At 44.9% G+C, this 18,110-nt stretch overlaps 1 protein-coding gene across 6 annotated transcripts in view; it reads left to right on the top strand.

Annotated features, from left to right (window-relative positions):
• The first annotated feature begins 436 nt into the window (after positions 1–436).
• Positions 437–18,110, top strand: part of DOK5 (docking protein 5) — a 240,099-nt gene continuing 222,425 nt past the window's right edge. For all 6 annotated transcript variants that reach the window (XM_081557308.1, XM_081557309.1, XM_081557313.1 and 3 more), the window contains exon 1: positions 437–738. In XM_081557308.1, the coding sequence (XP_081413434.1) occupies positions 673–738 (66 nt within the window). In that variant the 5' untranslated portion in view covers positions 437–672. The remainder of the gene's footprint in view (positions 739–18,110) is intronic.

The following is an 18,110-nucleotide window of genomic DNA, read 5'->3' on the forward strand; positions in this document are numbered from 1 at the left end:
TCCATCTGAAAGGAGCCGGGGATCTCCGCGGGCGTGGGCGAGGCGGGGGCGCGCAGGGCAACTCGGGGTCCCGGGGAGGGGTCAGAGGACCGGACCGGGCCAGGTGGGCGCGAGACGGGTGGAGGGGAGAGTGCGCCGTCAAGTCTGTCTGCCTGCGGGTGGTTGGCGCTGCCTCCTCCCCGCCCCCCCTCCCCCCTCTCCTCTCCCGTCTCCTCTCCCCACCCACCCTAGAGTCAGGGCTGGATCCCTGAGCACCGCCCCTCCCTTCTCTCCCCTCCTCCTCCCCTCCCCTCCCCCTTCTCCTCCCCCTTCTCCTCCCCCTCCCTCCTCCTCTCTCCCTCCCCTCTCCCTCCTCTCCCCTCCCCCTTCCCTCCCCCCGAGAGGCGGGGCTGGATCCCTGAGCAGCACCGCCCCTCCTCCGGGCAGGCTGGCCGATGAGTCAGCTGACGCGGGCGCCCCAGCCGCGCCGGCTCCCCGCGCTCCCCGAAGTGGCTGCGAGCCGGCCGCCCACTTCCAGGTTCGGGGACGGGAAAGTGATGCGCGCCTCCTGACGCCGCGCGGAGCCGCCGCCGCTCGGTCTGCGCTTTCCCCCCAGCCCAGCCCAGAGCCCCGTCTTGACCCGAGGCCACTTAGGGCGCGCGCTGGGCGCGGGGAGCTCGCCGGCCGCCCGGGATGGCCTCCAGTTTCAATGACATCGTGAAGCAAGGCTACGTGAGGATCCGGAGCCGCCGCCTGGGGGTGAGTGAGGGCCCTCCCGCCCGCCTCCCGGCGCGGGTTCGGGGTCCCGACCCCCGGCCAGCGCCCCTGGGGGTGCCCGGCGCGCCGCGCCCTCCCGGCGGAGCGCACCCGGGGCAGCCGCTGGAGCCGCTCTCGCTGTGTCGCGGGTCTATCTTTGTCTCCCGGGTGACTTGGCTTTCCGTCGGTGGCCGCGTGTCCGCCTCGGTAGCCTCTGGAGCCCATCGAATGGAAATAAATATTTCTCGGTAGCCATGGGAGTCGGCGCCGAGAACCCCGGGCGCCCCGGTGCGCCCACCCGCCGCCGACTTCACTCCAGCGGGGGAGGGGGACGGATCGGCCGGGCGAGGAAGGGCGGACGCTCCGCGTGCGAACCGGGTCAGTGACCCCCCGACCCCGGAGGGACCCTGCTGCCAAGAGAAAGGCTTTTTTCGGAACTCCGGGCCGTGGACAGTGACCCAGCCCTGGCCCAGGAGCTGGCGAAGGCGCCGTGGGTAGATGTCCTCGTCCTGAGCCTGGGCAGGGCATGTGCTGCTGGAGTACACACCGGATGCCCACGGGAAGGCTGTCTATTTAGGGCGGAACGGAACACCTGGCGCAGAGCTGGCGCTCTCTCTTTAAATATGTACTGAAAGGAAGGGTGAATGAACCGGAGGGCGCTGGTGTGGACAGATGTTGGCACAGGGATGGGTCCTCCTTTAAAACTCCCTCTGTGGCTCTTCTCCCCTTTGCTCTTCGTTGATGAACTTCAGAGAGAATTTACTCTGCTTCTCTTTGGGCTTGGGTGATGGCTAAGGAATTCTTGAGGGAGGAAGAGGATAGTGAAATGATTTCTTTTTTAATTTCAAACTGCCTCATTTCTCTTTGCTTTGTCAGGTGCTGTTGCTGCTTTTTTTTTTTTTCATTGTGTACTTTGGGGCGAGGGGGTTGGGGGGAGAAAAGTTTACTTTGCTAACGTCTGAAAAAAATGGTAATGTCAGTAATGGCCACAGGGATAACTTAAACATCTTTCTCCATAAATATATGTCATTGACACTGTTCTCTTATTTGATCTTTGGACTTGTTAATACACCAAATAATTTTACTGGAAATTGAAATTTCACCATGTTAAACAGCTAGACAGGAAAACCTGCTGATGGGAAATGTCCATAACTATTAAAAGCTCTTACCTGATTTGTTTTGGTCCTTTGCTTTCTTTCTTCCTTCTCCCTTTTCTTTCTCTCTTTCTTTCCTTTATTTTCTTCCTTTCTTTCCCTGCTGATTACCATGTTTTAGCACTTTTCCTGCTGGTTACCATTTTTTAGCAACTATGTCTTATGTAGTTGTGAATGTACAAATATATAATTAGGGAGCAACGTAAGAGAACTAACCAGTCCCGATCAACCCTAAGTTTCCTTGGTTTTCTTCTCTGGTATGCAGACACTGTGATCAACAGGAACAGCTTTTCTTAGGGTGCTTAACCTAATGACTCTCATGCAAAGGGTCAGAAATAATAGGAACTTTTTATTTTTCATAACCTTGTGGGCCAGCCAAGTGTTACAGTGTTAAAAAGAGCATTTGAAAACACCATTCTAATTTTAGATTTACTCCATCATATCAGTTGAGGAAATTGATGAGACATCCATTCTGTGCTAGAGAGCATTCCAATAGAAAGAGGACGTGAATTATTAATGTACAAAATGTGAATTATTCATAAGGATCAGTTTATGCCAAATTGTGACACATGGTGATTTATTTGAAAAACTAGTTACCATAACTTTCTAGTTTATAGTAATTGAGACTTTTTTCTGTAATATTACTACTGACACAATGTAGTCCCATGTGTGTGCCAATGTTTTGAGACAGATACACAAAGGAAAGGAAAAGTAGTTTACTTTGCATTTACTTTATATTTTGTAGCATTTTGGATGCCAACAGAAGTGTACTTTCTTAGGATTTATTCATTGTGTCTGTGTTAATACTCAAGTAGATTATGGAATATTTATTGAATGATGGTTATTGTTCATGGAGAGAAAAGGTCAAAAATAATAAAAATCTAGTTTTATTTGCTCAGTTTAGTTTTATCACCAGTTAATTTTAAAAAGTGTTCTAAACAGTATAATTTATCATTAGAAGCTGAGGAGGCTGTCGGAAACACTGCAAGCTAAAGTTTTAATGGGGGCATCAAGAAGAATGCATTGGGAAAATGGCATAGGGACCTTCAGTCTAAAGAAAGAAATGTTAGTGGAGCTGCTCGATGCAGAAGATAGCTTAGAACAGCAAGCAGCACGTGTGAGTCTCAAAGAGCGGTAGGACTTCATGTTAGTACACCGCAAGGTGCTCAGTTCATGCCCGTTGAACAGGGATTGAACTAAAGTGAATGCCTGGCTTTGCAATTCATAAGCCTCTTGAGGAACTGATGTGACTCGGTGGCTTTATTAATGGAATCCAGACAAGTGTCTGAGGATTAGAGCCATGTTTAGGAGAGTTTATAATTAAACAAGAAAACAACATTTCATGGTGAGCAGCTGTTGTACCTAGGAATGCCCCTGCAGATGTGGAAAAAAAAGAAAAGAGACAAACTCTCCTTCTGTTACTTGTTAGCTTTGTGACCCTTGACCTCTCTGGCCTCAGTTTTCTTATCTGCACAGTGAACAGTGTTTAACAATGCTGTGAACTTCATATAAGATAATAGCTATGAAAATGCACTGAAAGCATACAGCTTTGGTTCTGATTGCATCATTTCTTTGGTATAATTAGAGACGAGTTAGGAGTGGTGGAAGGATATAGGGATTATTGATTTCCTTATCTTTCTGTCTAGAAGTGTCCAAAGGCATATATGTTTATGCAGTTTTCATTGGATGCAGTTTTTACAAATACAATACATTTAAGTGATTTGTGATTTTTTTTAATTTAATTAAAAAAACTGATTTATTTCTCATAAGGGACCAAGAAAATACACACTGCAAACATATGGTGCCATCTCCAAGGGGCTCATATCACACTCACAGATTTGATTCTTATTAGGTTCCTGGCCCTCACTTGGCGTGTGTGCCGAGTCTCTTCAGTTGGGTCCGACTCTGTGACGCTGTGGACTGCATCCTGTCAGGCTCCCTGTCCACGGGACTCTCCAGGCAAGAACACTGGGGTGGGTTGCCATGCCCTCCTCCAGGGGATCTTCCCGACCCAGGGATCAAACTTGCGTCTCTTATGTCTCCTGCTTTGGCAGGCAGGTTCTTTACCACTAGCGCCACCTGGGAAGCCTGCCCTTTCACACCCTTGTAGTTATCCCCACTAAAACACAGCATGCAAGTCACACACAAACACACACACACACAAACATAATACATTTACGTGATTTTTCAGCAAGGCATGAGACAGTCTAAGACAATCCCGGTTCAGATGGGTCTCAGTAAGTGGTCATGTTTAGTTGAGATACTAAGCAGTTTAAGTGATTAAGCAGTCAAATATTTATAGTCTTGCTTTTTTCTATAAACATCCAAAAGCTTAGAAATTCATCTCATTTAACTCAGAAGAAGCCTCTGTATCTTCACATCTTTATTCTCCAACTTCATCTCCATTGGTTCATGGAGCTGTCAAGTTGGGCCCTGGGTGCTGCCTTTGTTCAGAAATGTCGATGACACTGCTTTGGGGGATGGGGAGGGGTCTGTCCACAGTTATTTGGCACATCCATTAAAGGCATTAAAAATGTGTTTTTAGAGGAATGGTGAATCAGGTGATTCGCACATCATTAGCAATGGACCTGAGTTTGAGCAAACCTGGGAGATAATGAAAGACGGGGAAGCCTGCTGGGCTGCAGTCCATGGGGTCGCAAAGAGTCGGGCATGACTTAGTGACTGAACAGCAACCACAACCTACCGTGCGGCTCAGACGGCAGCACATGACTGTTCTCACTTGGCTTCTTCCCTTGCAATGGAGAGGATTTCCCAGGCAGTAATTGTCATGAGGTGTCCACCTGGCACATCTCAGGGTTTAAACACACCTGTTTACTTTATCTCCATGCAGTTCCCCTTGATTACTTGATTTTGTTGACTTTTTAACATTTACTTATTTATTTGCCTGTGCTGAGTCTTAGTTGCAGCCTGTGGGATCTAGTTCCCTGACCAGGAATCGAACTCAGGCGCCCGGCATCGGGCATGTGGAGTCTTAGTCACTGGACCACCAGGGCAGTCCCCGTCTGCCTCTAAACAGCATCTCTGTGCTCACCTACCAAGGAAGGGCCTCTTCGCCCATCTGGCCCACATCTTCATCTGCTCGGCTCCTAGTCTCAGACTTAATGTATCCAACCACCCTTTTTTTCATCCCAGCCGGCTTCTCCTGGAGTCTGTATCTCAGCCACTATAGGTCCTGGTATTTCAGTTGCCCTGGTAAAAATCAGTCAAGCAATCAAACAAGCAAGCAGCAAAGGATCAAAACTTAGTCTCCTTTCTCGCTCCTCCCCTTATCTCTTAGTGCCACAGCCAGACTGTCACGAGATGCTGTAAGCTTTGCTTTGGAAGCATAGCTGGAGTCCAGTGACCTCTCACACCATCTGCCACTACCGCCCTGGCCCAAGCCCCCAGATATTGTCATACCCTCCTGATTTATCTCCCTCACTGCTCAGACCACCAAAGCCTTTCCCTGCGATTCAGAGGGATGGCCTTACCACCAGCTCCGAGGTCCTGTGCTGACTCAGAATGTTTTCTCTTGCCCTTCCCTCTGCCTGGAGTACTGTTCCACCAGGTTATCTCTTCCTGGCCATGTCCTCACCTCCTTCAACCTTTCTGCAAGTGCCGCCTTATCATCGAAACCTTCCAGCCCTCCTGTTTTATCTCTTCCCTCCTTCTCTCCCTGTATCCCTTCCTTTTTTTCTCTGTAGACTTATCATCCACTTACCTACTGATCTATCTGTCTGTAGGTTTTACCTGTTGATTGCTCGTATCTCTCAAATAGCCTGTGGAACTCCATGTGGGTTGGGACTTCTCTCTTTTCATTATAGCTGAACCCCAGTGCCTGGAGCAGTTTCCAACATGGAGACACACTTGTGATGAAGGTTTATTGTGTAAATGAATGGATGAATGAATGAAACCATCAGTTATAGCTGAACCCCAGTGCCTGGAACAGTTTCCGGTATGGAGAAGCGCTTGATGAAAATTTATTGAATGAATGAATGAATCCATTACTGTCTCCTGGTTTAAGAGCATGGGCTCTGACATGAGACTGTTAAAATCTCAATTCAGTGACTGGTTATGTGACTTTTGGTGAGATATTTAATATTAAGAAGCCTCCATCTTCTGTAAAAGTAGGGAGGCTCATAATATCCACCTAATAGAAGATCCTCATGAAAGGCTCAACATAATGCCTGACACAGCGGAAACCCACCCAGTGTTTATTATTGCTCTTCCTCTTCCCGCCCGTGCTGTTAGAGGATAGTGATGCTTATATGGTGTTGTTATACCTCCTCCACTGCGATAGCTCTCATCCTCAGAGAACGCGCTCTTTATAAGGAAAACGGATGTAACACCTGTGAAGTAGTTACTGTACAACCAGGGATGCTAGCTTATGGCCAGGGATATAGGCCATTGTAGAATTTTTCCTGATCCTTAGATACATGGCAAAAGTGTCAGGAACAGAGAAACTCATCTGCATGTGAGTTTGGTTTGAGCAAGCTCATCAGACAAGGGCAAAACTCTGTTAATTTGAGGATCTGTTTTTTGGGGGGGTGCTGGCAGAGTAGATTTGAAAAGTTAATTGATGGCCAAGTTTTAGGCAGAAATATTTTCTCAGCCCTTTTGTTTCTCAGTTTCGCTTGACCCAGTATGCCAGAGATGTTTCATTTTTCATCCAGGGTTTTAGGATGCAGAGATGATCAGGAATCTGGGCATTTTTTATGATACCGTGGCAAAGTAGTATGCCTTACTAACACTGAAACCATAGGAATGGAGTAAATTAATCACGTCCCCAGTCGGGGCGCTCAGTCGTGTCCGACTCTTTGCGGCGACCCCGTGGACTGTGCCCGCCAGGCTCCTCAGTCCCTGGGATTCTCCAGACAAGAACCCTGGAGGGGGGTGCCATGCCCTTCTCCCCGGGATCTTCCTGACCCAGAAATAGGACCTGTGTCTCCTGCTCTGGCGGGCAAGGTCTTGACCACTGAGCCACCAGGGAAGTCCTGCCACCCATCCATGAGTGTGTGTGCACACGTGTGCACACGAGCACGTGTAATCATCCAGTAAGACCCATGAAGCACCCTTTTCCTCCCTCAAGGAGAAGAGACTTGGAGGCTGACTTCCTGTCGTGAAATTTATGCCCAGACAGACTGAATACACTCACCTAAGACTATTTGGCTTCCCAGGTGGCCCTAGTGGTGAAGAACCTGCCCACAATGCAGGAGACCCATGTTCCATCCCTGGATCGGAAAGATCCGCTGGAGGAGAAATGGCAACCCAGCTCCGTGTTCTTGCCCGGAAATCCCATGGACAGAGGAGCCTGGTGGGCTACATTCCTTGCAGGGTTGCAAAGAGTTGGACACGACTACGCATGCACTCACGTGCACACACACACAAGAATACTTAGTATTTTAGCCCCATTTGAATCAGCCTCACTGGTTTTCATGTCAGAAGTGCTTTCCAGCTGGTATTTTAGTCATCTTTATTTGATCATCCTTGTGGATGGTATGATTAATTATGCATAAAGTCAGCCTTTAATCATCAGCCCCCAAACTGATTTAAGCAAAGAATGGCCAATTTGGTGATTTTGTGTGTAGACATAAACCAAATTATGGACGTGATCATTTTCCCCACATCTGCCAATGTATTTTTTTATAATATTCATGAGATGACTAGAAATATTTCTTTTTTAAGCAGTTTTGTGGATCATTATCTTTGGTATTTTAAGAATTCAGTTTTCATTAGGGGTATATTTGATTTCATTTACTTTAACATGCATCAGATGTTTATGGAGTGAATACTCGTGTTAAGAAGCTTAGAGACCACCACCCTAAATAAGACAAATGTGGTCAAATCCGTGGGGAATTGACAGTCTGTTTTGGGGCTGGTGTTATTAACGTGAGATTAATTTATTCGCAACAGGTCAAATATTGAAGTGAAAGGTATCTTCAGGTCTTTCCTTGTTTCATTTTCATGAAACGAGGGAGGGGAAATTTGATTTTCCTGTTACTCTAGGAATTTGATTCCGATTGGGTGGAAATCAAATCTTCAGGGATTCTAAGCCAGGAAGAGATTAGTCTGCCTCCATTCTGCAAAGGCCCTGTTTCTGTGAAATTCAAAATGAAACTAATAGTTTAGAAATGCCACAGACATATGTGAATGTGGAAGTTAAAATAGCTTCTTTCTAGAATGCAGATGCCTGTGTTTTGGATGAGGTTTTTCAGAGCAGTTGGCAGGCTGTGTTTATTTTATGAGTGTTCTAAGTCTCGGTCGGTGCCCTGGGTCTCAGAGAATATAAGTGTTAGCTGTGTGTGCTGTGTTATGGACAGGGTGCAAATGATTGTCCGCAGGTGATGCTTCCTAGCTTTTATGGGATTCTTAGAGAAATCTGGACTTTTGTGTTCCCAAGCCTCTCACCTCCCGCCCTGCAGATTTCCGAAATGGTGAAGAGCTGCAGTCTCATTTTTTTAAATTAGAATTTTAGGGACTTTATCGGTGGTCCAGCGGCTCAGACTCCAAGCTCCCACGGTAGGGGGCCCGGGCTCCACCCCTGGTAGGGGAACTAGATCCCGCGTGCTCCAAAGACATGTTCCCGAGCCGCAGCTAGAGATCCCGCGTGCTGCAACTAAAACAAGGTGGAGCTTAAAAAAAGTTAAAATTTTAGCTTTTACATAATAGTAGATTCACATGAGGTGTAAGAAATAATACAGAGGGATAGCCCATGACCTTTCCCCACGTTCTCCCAGTGGTGATGTTTTTCAAATCCCCAGTATCACAATCAGGATACTGGTATACTGTTAGAGCACAGAGCATCTGCTCACAACAGGGTTCTGCGTATTGTCTTTTATAGCTGCCCCTTCATCTCCCCACAGCCCTAAAGCCCTGACAACTGCGAATCTGCTTTCCATTTCTGTGGTTTTATCATTCATCATTTCAAAAATATTATAGAAATGGAACCAAGCAGTATGTAATGTTTTGGAATGTTTTAAACTCAGTATACTCCTCTAGAATTGTGGTGGTTGTCGTGGGTTCTGTGGGTATGGATGGTTGTTGTGCAGTGGCTCAGTCGTGTCCAACTCTCTTCCAACCCATGGACTGTGGCACGCCAGGCCTCCCTGTCCTTCACCATCTCCTGGAGCTTGCTCAAACTCATGTCCATCGAGTCGGTGATGCCATCCAACCATCTTATCCTCTGTCGTCCCCTTCTCCTCCCGCCTTCAATCTTTCCCAGCATCAGGGTCTTTTCCTAATGAGTCAGTTCTTCGAATCAGGTGGCCAAAGTATTGGAGTTTCAGCTTCAACATCAGTCCTTCAAGTGAACACCCAGGACTGATCTCCTTCAGAATGGACTGACTGGATCTCCTTGTAGTCCAAGGGACTCTCAACAGTCTTCTCCAACACCACAGTTCAAAAGCATCAATTCTTCGGTGCTCAGCTTTCTGTATAGTCCAACTCTCACATCCATACATGACTAATGGAAAAACCATAGCTTTGACTATAGGGACCTTTGTCGACAAAGTAATGTCTCTGCTTTATGTCTAGATTTGTCATAGTTTTTCTTCCAAGGATCAAGCATCTTTTAATTTCATGGCTGCAGTCACCATCTGCACTGATTTTGGAGCCCAAGAAAATAAAGTCAGTCAGTGGTTCCATTGTTTCCCCATCTATTTGCCATGAAGTAATGGGACCGGATGCTATTCCTTTTTCCTTTTTATTGCTAAGCTGTAGTCCAGGGTACGGGTGTGCCATAGTTTGTTTAGCTGTTTATATATTGAGGGATATCTGGGGAATGTTTTCCAGTTTTAGACTCTTATGAATGCTGCTGCTGCTGCTGCTAAGTCGCTTCAGTCGTGTCCGACTCTGTGCGACCCCATAGACGGCAGCCCACCAGACTCCGCTGTCCCTGGGATTCTCCAGGCAAGAATACTGGAGTAGGTTGCCATTTCCTTCTCCAGTGCATGAAAGGGAAAAGTGAAAGTGAAGTCGCTCAGTCGTGTCCGACTCTTAGCGACCCCATGGACTGTAGCCTACCAGGCTCCTCCGTCCGTGGGATTTTCCAGGCAAGAGTACTGGAGTGGGGTGCCATTGCCTTCTCCGCTCTTATGAATAGGTCGATGTAAATATTTGGGCTAGGGTTTTGTGTGAGTATAAATTTTTGTACCTCCGGGAAAACACCCTAGGGGTACAATTGCTGTGAGTATTGGTAGTTGCATGTTTAGTTTTACAGGAAACCGCCAAACTGTTTTTCCCATTTTACATTCACAGCAGCAACACAGGAGTGACCCAGTCTCTGCATCCCTCCAGCATCTGGGGTTGCCCCAGTTTTTGGTGTGAGTCTTGGCATAGACAGTCTCACATGTGATGCTGATCCCTCCGTGTGATGATGAGACGATGGCTGATGTCTCCTTGTGATGCTGTGCATTTTTTCATGTTCCAGTTTGTCATCTATACTTACGTTTTGGTAAAATGCCTATTCATATCTTTTGCCCATTTTCTAATTGGGTTGTTTTTTTTTAACTTGAGTTTTGAGAGTTCTTTATATATTTTTGATGTTAATCCTTTTCAGACATGTGGTTTGCAAATATTTTCTCTTACTCACTATGTAGCTTTTCATCCTTATCCTTTTAACAAGGTCTAGTACAGGGCAGACGTTTTTAAGTTTGATGAATTCCAATTTATCAGGTTTTTTTTTTTTCTTTTTTGTACTAATGCTTTGCCCAGCCCAAGATCCTATTTTTTCCTACTTTTTCCCCTAAATATTTTATAGTTTTACCTTTTACATTTAAGTCCATGATCCATTTTGAGTCAATTTTTATATACGGTGTGCATTTTATGTGAAGGTTCGTTTTCTGCCTGTGGATTTCCAGTTGCTCCAGGACCATTTATTGAAAAGGCTGTCTTTTCTCCACTGAGCTTATTTATGTTATCTGTTCCTAATTCCTCTGTTTTATTCCACTGTCCTGTGTGTCTACGTTGTGCCTTGATGTGTCTACATGTGTAGCTATACTATGTCTTGAAGTGGGGTAGACTGGTTCCTCCCACTTTATTTTTCTTTTTTGAAATTGTTTTTATGCTAAAGTTGAAATGATAAAGCTGAAAATTTGATCAACATATAGTGGGAAAAATGTATGTTTATTGAATCAAACAGATACATAGTAACTAATATTCCCAATCAATAGTTTTATTAACTCGCTCAGTCTTGTAAGTGGGTCCGGTGGGGAGGAGGGATGGTAGAATAGTGTCTTGGCCCACAGCTTGTGCTCAATGAACATCTGAGTCAATGAGTAAAACCCTGAAATTACATTCTGCATGTTCGGTTACGAAACGGACAGAAAGCCTAGCCTCTCATGAGTACACATACTCAGAAATCCCAAGAAATCCCAAGAGTTTTGTACAGTTTGAGTGGTGTTTGTTGGTAGCCGTTTTGCAGCATCCAAGCTGCAGTCCTCAGCGCAGGACAGATATGCGGAGACGGGAAACCTGGCTGGGACCCCTGTCCTGCTGCTGGCCATCCGCTGTGACTAAGGTGTGTCACTGAACTTCCCTGACCCCAGCTTCTGTTGCAGCAAAGATGGAGGTGCCGAGGTCTGACCTCCCTCCGCCTCGGAGCCAGAGTGTGGCTGTGGGTGTGAAGAGCGTGCCCGAGCCCACAGCACATCCCGTCTAGTCCCAGTGGTCTCCACGGTACCCTGCTGTCAGCCTCCTGAGTGGAAAAGAGCAGAGAAAACTTGGGATGTCACTGTGCCGCTGTGAGCTGGGTCCGACCACAGAACCAGCACAGATGACTTGAAAACTTTCTAGATTTATGATTTACTTTCGATTTACAATGTTAAATTTCTGACCAAAAAAAAAAAGAAAGAAAGAAATAGGTCCTCTTTACCTACAACAAAAAATGGCTTTTGCCTGTGTCAATTCTTTTTAATTTTCTAGTATTTTGTACTGTATGTACATGGTTAAAAAAAAAAAGCAAAAAAGAATCAAATGAAGAGGAAAGGTCTCTCCTACTCCAGACTTGTCTCCATTTCCAGGCAATTCTAGGCAGATTCATGTATATTCGTATGGAGATATTTATATGTATAGGCATATATAAAAATGCCTGTGTTTGTGTGTGTGTGATTTGCTTTGCACATTTGGGTTCATGTTATTTAGTACTGTTACTCTTTGTTCTTTTAACTTATGTTGGAGTACTTTTCTGAAATTTTTATGGATTTCCAATATTCACTTGGGCTTCCCTGGTAGCTCAGCTGGTAAAGAATCCTCCTGCAGTGCAGGAGACCCCAGTTCGATTCCTGGCTTGGGAAGACCCCCTGGAGAAGGGAAAGGCTACCCACTCCAGTATTCTGGCCTAGAGAATTCCATGGACTGTATAGTCCACGGGGTCACAAAGAGTCAGACACGACTGAGCGACTTTTACTTTCACTTTATCAATATTTACTTCTTTGGCTGTTCCATTTCTTTAATTCACTCGCACTAGTAATGGACATTTTAAGGTAATTTCTAACTGTTGCTAATTAAACCATGAAGTAAACATCCTTGTGCATACACTTATGCACTTGTATGATACTCTGTTTCTAAGATAAATTCTAGAAAGGAAGCTGCTCTTATAAAATTATATTCATTTAGAATTTTGGTAAATTCATCTAATTTTCCTTCAAAGAGGGTGTAGCGTGTATGCTCCCCCGAGAGTGCTCAGAACCGTTTGCTTTTGCGGGTCCTCCCTTGAGGCGTGTCTAACACTGTGTGTGCTCGACTTCAAAAGCATGTTCTCCTGCAGGGATGTTCCTGGGCTTGGTTCCCCACTCTCCAACTTTATTCTGCTTGCAGCAAACTTATTAGCTAGTAATCCCATCCAACCCTATCCTATCTGTACTTTAAAACTCTCTACTGCCTTCTCCTTACCCATGATATTCTGCTCTGCCCTCAAAACGCTCTGTAATCCGCACCCGGCCGTAACTCATCCCGCCCAAGCCAGTGCTCAGCTCAGTGCACCAGCCCCCTCGGTGCTCAGCCAAACCTGCCCACTTGAGTTTCTCCATTGGCCAAGCTCTCCATCCTCTCTTATTGCCTTTACACATGCTTTTTCATTGATTAGAAAATTCTTCCACTTGCTTTTCTTTTCTCTACTTCTTTCTCATCCTGAAGGTCTCAGCTGGGATGTTGCTTATCTGGAGATGCTTTTCCCAACACCATCCCACATCTAAATGGTAGACAAAGCCAGGTGGCACATGTAATTTTTAGTTCAGTTCAGTCGCTCAGTCATGTCTGACTCTTTGCGACCCCATGGGCTGCAGCACGTCAGGCCTCCCTGTCCATCACCAACTCCCAGAGCTTGCTCAAACTCATGTCCATTGAGTTGGTGATGCCATCCAACCATCTCATCCTCTGTCGTCCCCTTCTCCTCCTGCTTTCAATCTTTCCCAGCATCAGAGTCTTTTCCAATGAATCAGCTCTTCACATCAGGTGGCCAAAGTATTGGAGTTTCAGCTTCAGCATCAGTCCTTCCAATGAGTATTCAGGTTTGATTTCCTTTAGGATTGACTGGTTTGATCTCCTTGCTGTCCAAGGGTCTCTCAAGAGTCTTCTCCAACCCCACAGTTCAAAACCATCAATTATTTGGTGCTCAGCCTTCTTTATGGTCCAGCTCTTACATCTATACATGACTACTGGAAAAACCATAGCTTTAACTGTAGGTACCTTTGTTGGCAAAGTAATGTCTCTGCTTTTTAATATACTGTCTAGGTTGGTCATAGCTTTTCTTCCAAGGAGCAAGCGTCTTTTATTTATTTATTTTTGCATGTGTGTCTTTTTTAATTAATTTATTTTTTATTGAAGAATAATTGCTTTACATAATTTTGCTGTTTTCTGTCAAACCTCAACATGAATCAGCCATAGGCGTCTTTTAATTTCATGGCTGCAGTCACCATCTGCAGTGATTTTGAGCCCAAGAAAATAAAGTCTCTCACTGTTTGCATTGTTTCCCCATCTATTTGCCATGAAGTGATAGGACCGAATGTCATGATCTTAGTTTTCTGAATATTGAGTTTTCAACCAACTTTTTCACTCTCTTCTTTCACTTTCATCAAGAGACTCCTTAGTTCTTCGATTTAAGGGTGGTGCCATAAGGGTGGTGTCATCTGCATATCTGAGGTTATTGATATATCTCCCAGCAATCTTGATTCCAGCTTGTGCTTCCTCCATCACGGCATTTTGCATGATGTTCTCTACATGTAAGTTAAATAAGTAGGGTGACAATATACAGCCTTGACGTACCCCTTTCCCAATTTAGAACCAGTCTGTTCCATGTTCAGTTTTAACTGTTGCTTTTTGACCTGCATACAGATTTCTCAGGAAGCAGGTCAGGTGGTCTGGTATGCCCATCTCTTGAAGAATTTCCCACAGTTTGTTGTGATCCACACAGTCAAAGGCTTTGGCGTAGTCAATAAAGCGGAAATATACATTTAAATTCATTAAAATCAAATAAAATTCTAAATATTCAGTTCCTTAATGATGCTAGCCACTTTTGAAGGCTCAGTAGTGACAGTTTTGTCAGTGGCTACCATGAGAGTAGAATCATTCGATCATTTTTGAGAATTCTGTTGGATGGTGTTGCTCCAGTTTCTTCATGGCACTTGTGGCTGTTTTAAAATATGTGACTGAGGACTTCCCTGGTCGTCCAATGGTTAGGAATCCGCGTGCCAGTGTAGGCGACACCGGTTCCATCCTCCTTCCAGGAACTAAGACCCCACATGCCCGGGGCAGCTAAGCCCGCATGCCACAACTTCTGAACCTGAGCGCCAGAGCCCACGCCTGGCAACAGGAGGAGCCCCTGCAGTGAGGCCTGAGCACGCAGTGGAGAGTGGCCCCCGCTCGCCATAACTGGAGAAGGCCTGTGCATCGCACCCCAGAACCAGCACCCCAAGATAAATGAGTAAATGCACAGTCTTTTAAAACTGAGAAACATTAATGTTAAGAATGTGTTACCTTAAAAAAAAAATGTGATTGAACGTGTTGCTTTGATGGTTTTTCCCCTCATTAGTCTGTGAGCCACACAAGGGTACAGCTTATTCTTGTCTTGCTTCCTGCTTTCTTTCTTATAGTTACAGTTCAATAAGTATTTGTTGAATGAATGACTGAGTGAATTAAAGAATTCCTCCACGCTCTTAACTGTATCATTTTGCCATATTGATGAGAGTTTTTCTGGGAAGGGACTGGACACTTCATGATTTTATCCATGTCTCCTTCAACATTCCAGTGAGATACCTTAGCAGGGGCCTAATTCTTTCACTACCATCGTCTGGGATTATTTTTTCTCATTGGGCTTGACATTTCAACATCCACTGGCCAGCCGTGGGACGCTTGCCTGGGGATGGGCTGGACCAGTGTGTTGACGCTGTGTTGCGCCTCCCAGACCTCCACCGTCTCTTCCAGGATGGAGCCTCTCGACCCCGCTGGAAGTGCTGAGAGTGTTGTAGACAGCCCGCAGCCCAGCCCTGTCCTGATGCTGAAGAGAGCTGCGTGCCCAAAGCCAGGCCCCTTTCCGGGGCGTGTCCTGCAGGCGTCCAGCTCCCGGGCTGGGGGTGGGACTCTTCACGGGGACACAGTGGACAGAACATCACAGCCCACCTGCACCTGACGTGGCTTCCAGAGCTCTCCCGGGAGACTTTCTGAATGCAAATCTCCTTAGAAGCTGCTTCCTGCTAATAAACTCCATGTGCAATTGCAACCCTGCAGCTCAGTCTTCCAAAGAGGGAGCCAAGACCTTTTGCAAGAATGTGTTTTGCTTGATTTGCTGGCCCATGTTTCCCCTGTATTTTACCCAGTGTTCTCAACACCAAAATGGTTCTTTAGTTCACTTTTCATAAAATGGAAGTTTGATGGCTTATTTCATCTCTTATGTTGTTAAAATGCACCGGTCTCTTCAACAGACTCATCTAATGAATGAATTAGGAAAATTCTGCCACTGGTTCATTACTCTGCATTTGGACTTGGTAAATTATTCATACTAACCATGGTTTTCTCTGAAAGGAAGAAGCTCCAAATGAACAGCAGGCAAGAATTGTATGCATACTAGTTGATCTTTTCCTGCTGGAAAGGCCTGATTACAGTTCTTTTTCCTGAGTACCTGTTTGGTGGTGGTTTAGTTGCTAAGTCATGTCTGACTCTTGAGACCCTATGGACTGTGGCCTGCCAGGCTCCTCTGTCCATAGGATTTTCCAGGCAAGAATAGTGGAGTGGGTTGCCATTTCCACCAGTTTACACCATTATAAAAGGAGAATTCCGATTATAACTTGTAGCCAGAGGGAAGGAAGATGCTTTTGTCTGTGGATTTGATTCCATTTTAACGCTGAATGGGGCATTTGGGCATCAGGTAGCCCACTCACGAAGACGAGAAAATTTGATTTTTCTTCAAAACTGTTTCACTGGGCAACTGTGAATTTCCGGAGAATGTTTGTAGCATAAATGGAGTTCCAGAAGATATGCTGACTGGCAGATGTTTCGAAATTGATTAAAGATTTAGAAAGAAGTATATTTCCCCAGGCTACTGGACTACCTTTTAATGAGATTGACAGTTTTACACATGGGACTGAAAAACTTCTTTATCATACAGAAATAAATTTCTGAAGTGAAATCCATTTGAGAGAGATGGATACAAGATAAAGTGTGTGAAGCAGTTTCGACATTTTACTGGCGTTTAACTTTGAAGTTTCTTTTTCAGAGATAGATGAAGCTGGATCTTTCAAAGATGAGAAAGATCATTTTGTTAGACTAATTTCTCTAATATTAACTCAAAGAATGGGTCAACTCCCTGCCAGTTAAGGTCATGCATTCTGGAGAATCTGTAATCGTGGCTTTAGTTGGGCATTAGGCATGTGAAGTTAGAAATTAGCAAATTTTCATTTTGTCTTGTAAAGGTTCAAATGGAGAAAGTCGTTGGTGTATTAGTTGGGGAAATGACTAACAAGAAGACTGTCAGTGTCATTAGAAGAATATATCTTACTATTCTCTGAACGAGAGAAGCAGGCAAGTGCAGATTATGTTAAATTTAAGGGACAACATATTAAAAAAGAATAATATCAGTTCAGGCTTTGAAACCAGAGGGAGGAGAAAAGGACTAGGATAATTAGACCTTTGTGTTGTAAAGAGATTTGATGTTAACTCATTTGATCCCTGTATTTTACTGATGGGGTAACTGAAGCCAAGAGTTATTTCATGATTCTCATCCCTCAGAAATCATATTTTTAAGCTGTGAAATCTACAGTGTGAAATTATCCTGATATATTGTGAAGTGTGCAAAAAAACAAGTGGCAGAAAAAAGAGAAATTTTGGCACAGGGGTGTGCACATAGGTTTTTGTGTGTGAACATAGAAAAATGAAGAAGGGCATAGTTTCTGGTCTTACGTCTTGTATAGCAGCTGTGCTTTCCTCTAAGCAGTGGGACACTGCGGGTAAAGTAAGATGGGTGGTCATTTGCTTTTTAAATTTTATGCTTTTAAATTTATTTATCCATTTGTTTGTTTTTAGTGATGCACATTTGTACCTTTTGTAGTACAATAAAAAGATACTATCAGGACCCTAAGTGGCCAGACATGGAGGACAGTGGTTGGAAGATGACTTTATTTTTAGTGAATGTATTTTACTTATAAATTAAGAATTCATTCTCTACTTGGCAAGGGCATATCCTCATATGTTGTCTGGTCCTGAAAGACAACATCCAGTAACGTCACTGACTTCTCCTCTCATGCGTCTCTTTGGAACACGGGAGAGCCGCAGATTCTGTTCATCCCACGTGACGTCATCACACGGGACTCTGTTCATTCCCACGTGACGTCATCACACGGGACTCTGTTCATACCACGTGACGTCATCACACGGGACTTCCACTGTGTGTTTTCTTTCGCAGGAGAGGAAGCTTGGCCATGTGACTTTCTGCACCCTAGCATAATCATTATGGCTTTGCCAAAAACATTGTAAGACATCCTCACCATTCGCATGAAATGCGTTTTCCTTTAGTGACCACTATTCATGTTTTAATCAGGACTGTTGAGAGCTCAGGGTTTCAGCAACATCTCATGATCATAAATTGGTAGATCACATGGTCTTTTTACATATCATATTAAGTTTATCGAGGAAAGAGCAACAACTGTAGTTTGTCAAGAGAGAAAGATGGGATTTGAACTCTATATTCAAATATTTAAGCACAGCAGGCAGCTTCAGCAGTGAGAGACTGTG

The sequence above is a fragment of the Giraffa tippelskirchi genome, chromosome 13 (genome assembly GCF_054371585.1).
Source record: "Giraffa tippelskirchi isolate mGirTip1 chromosome 13, T2T-mGirTip1v1.2.pri, whole genome shotgun sequence".
In the NCBI taxonomy this organism is placed as follows: Eukaryota; Metazoa; Chordata; class Mammalia; order Artiodactyla; family Giraffidae; genus Giraffa; species Giraffa tippelskirchi.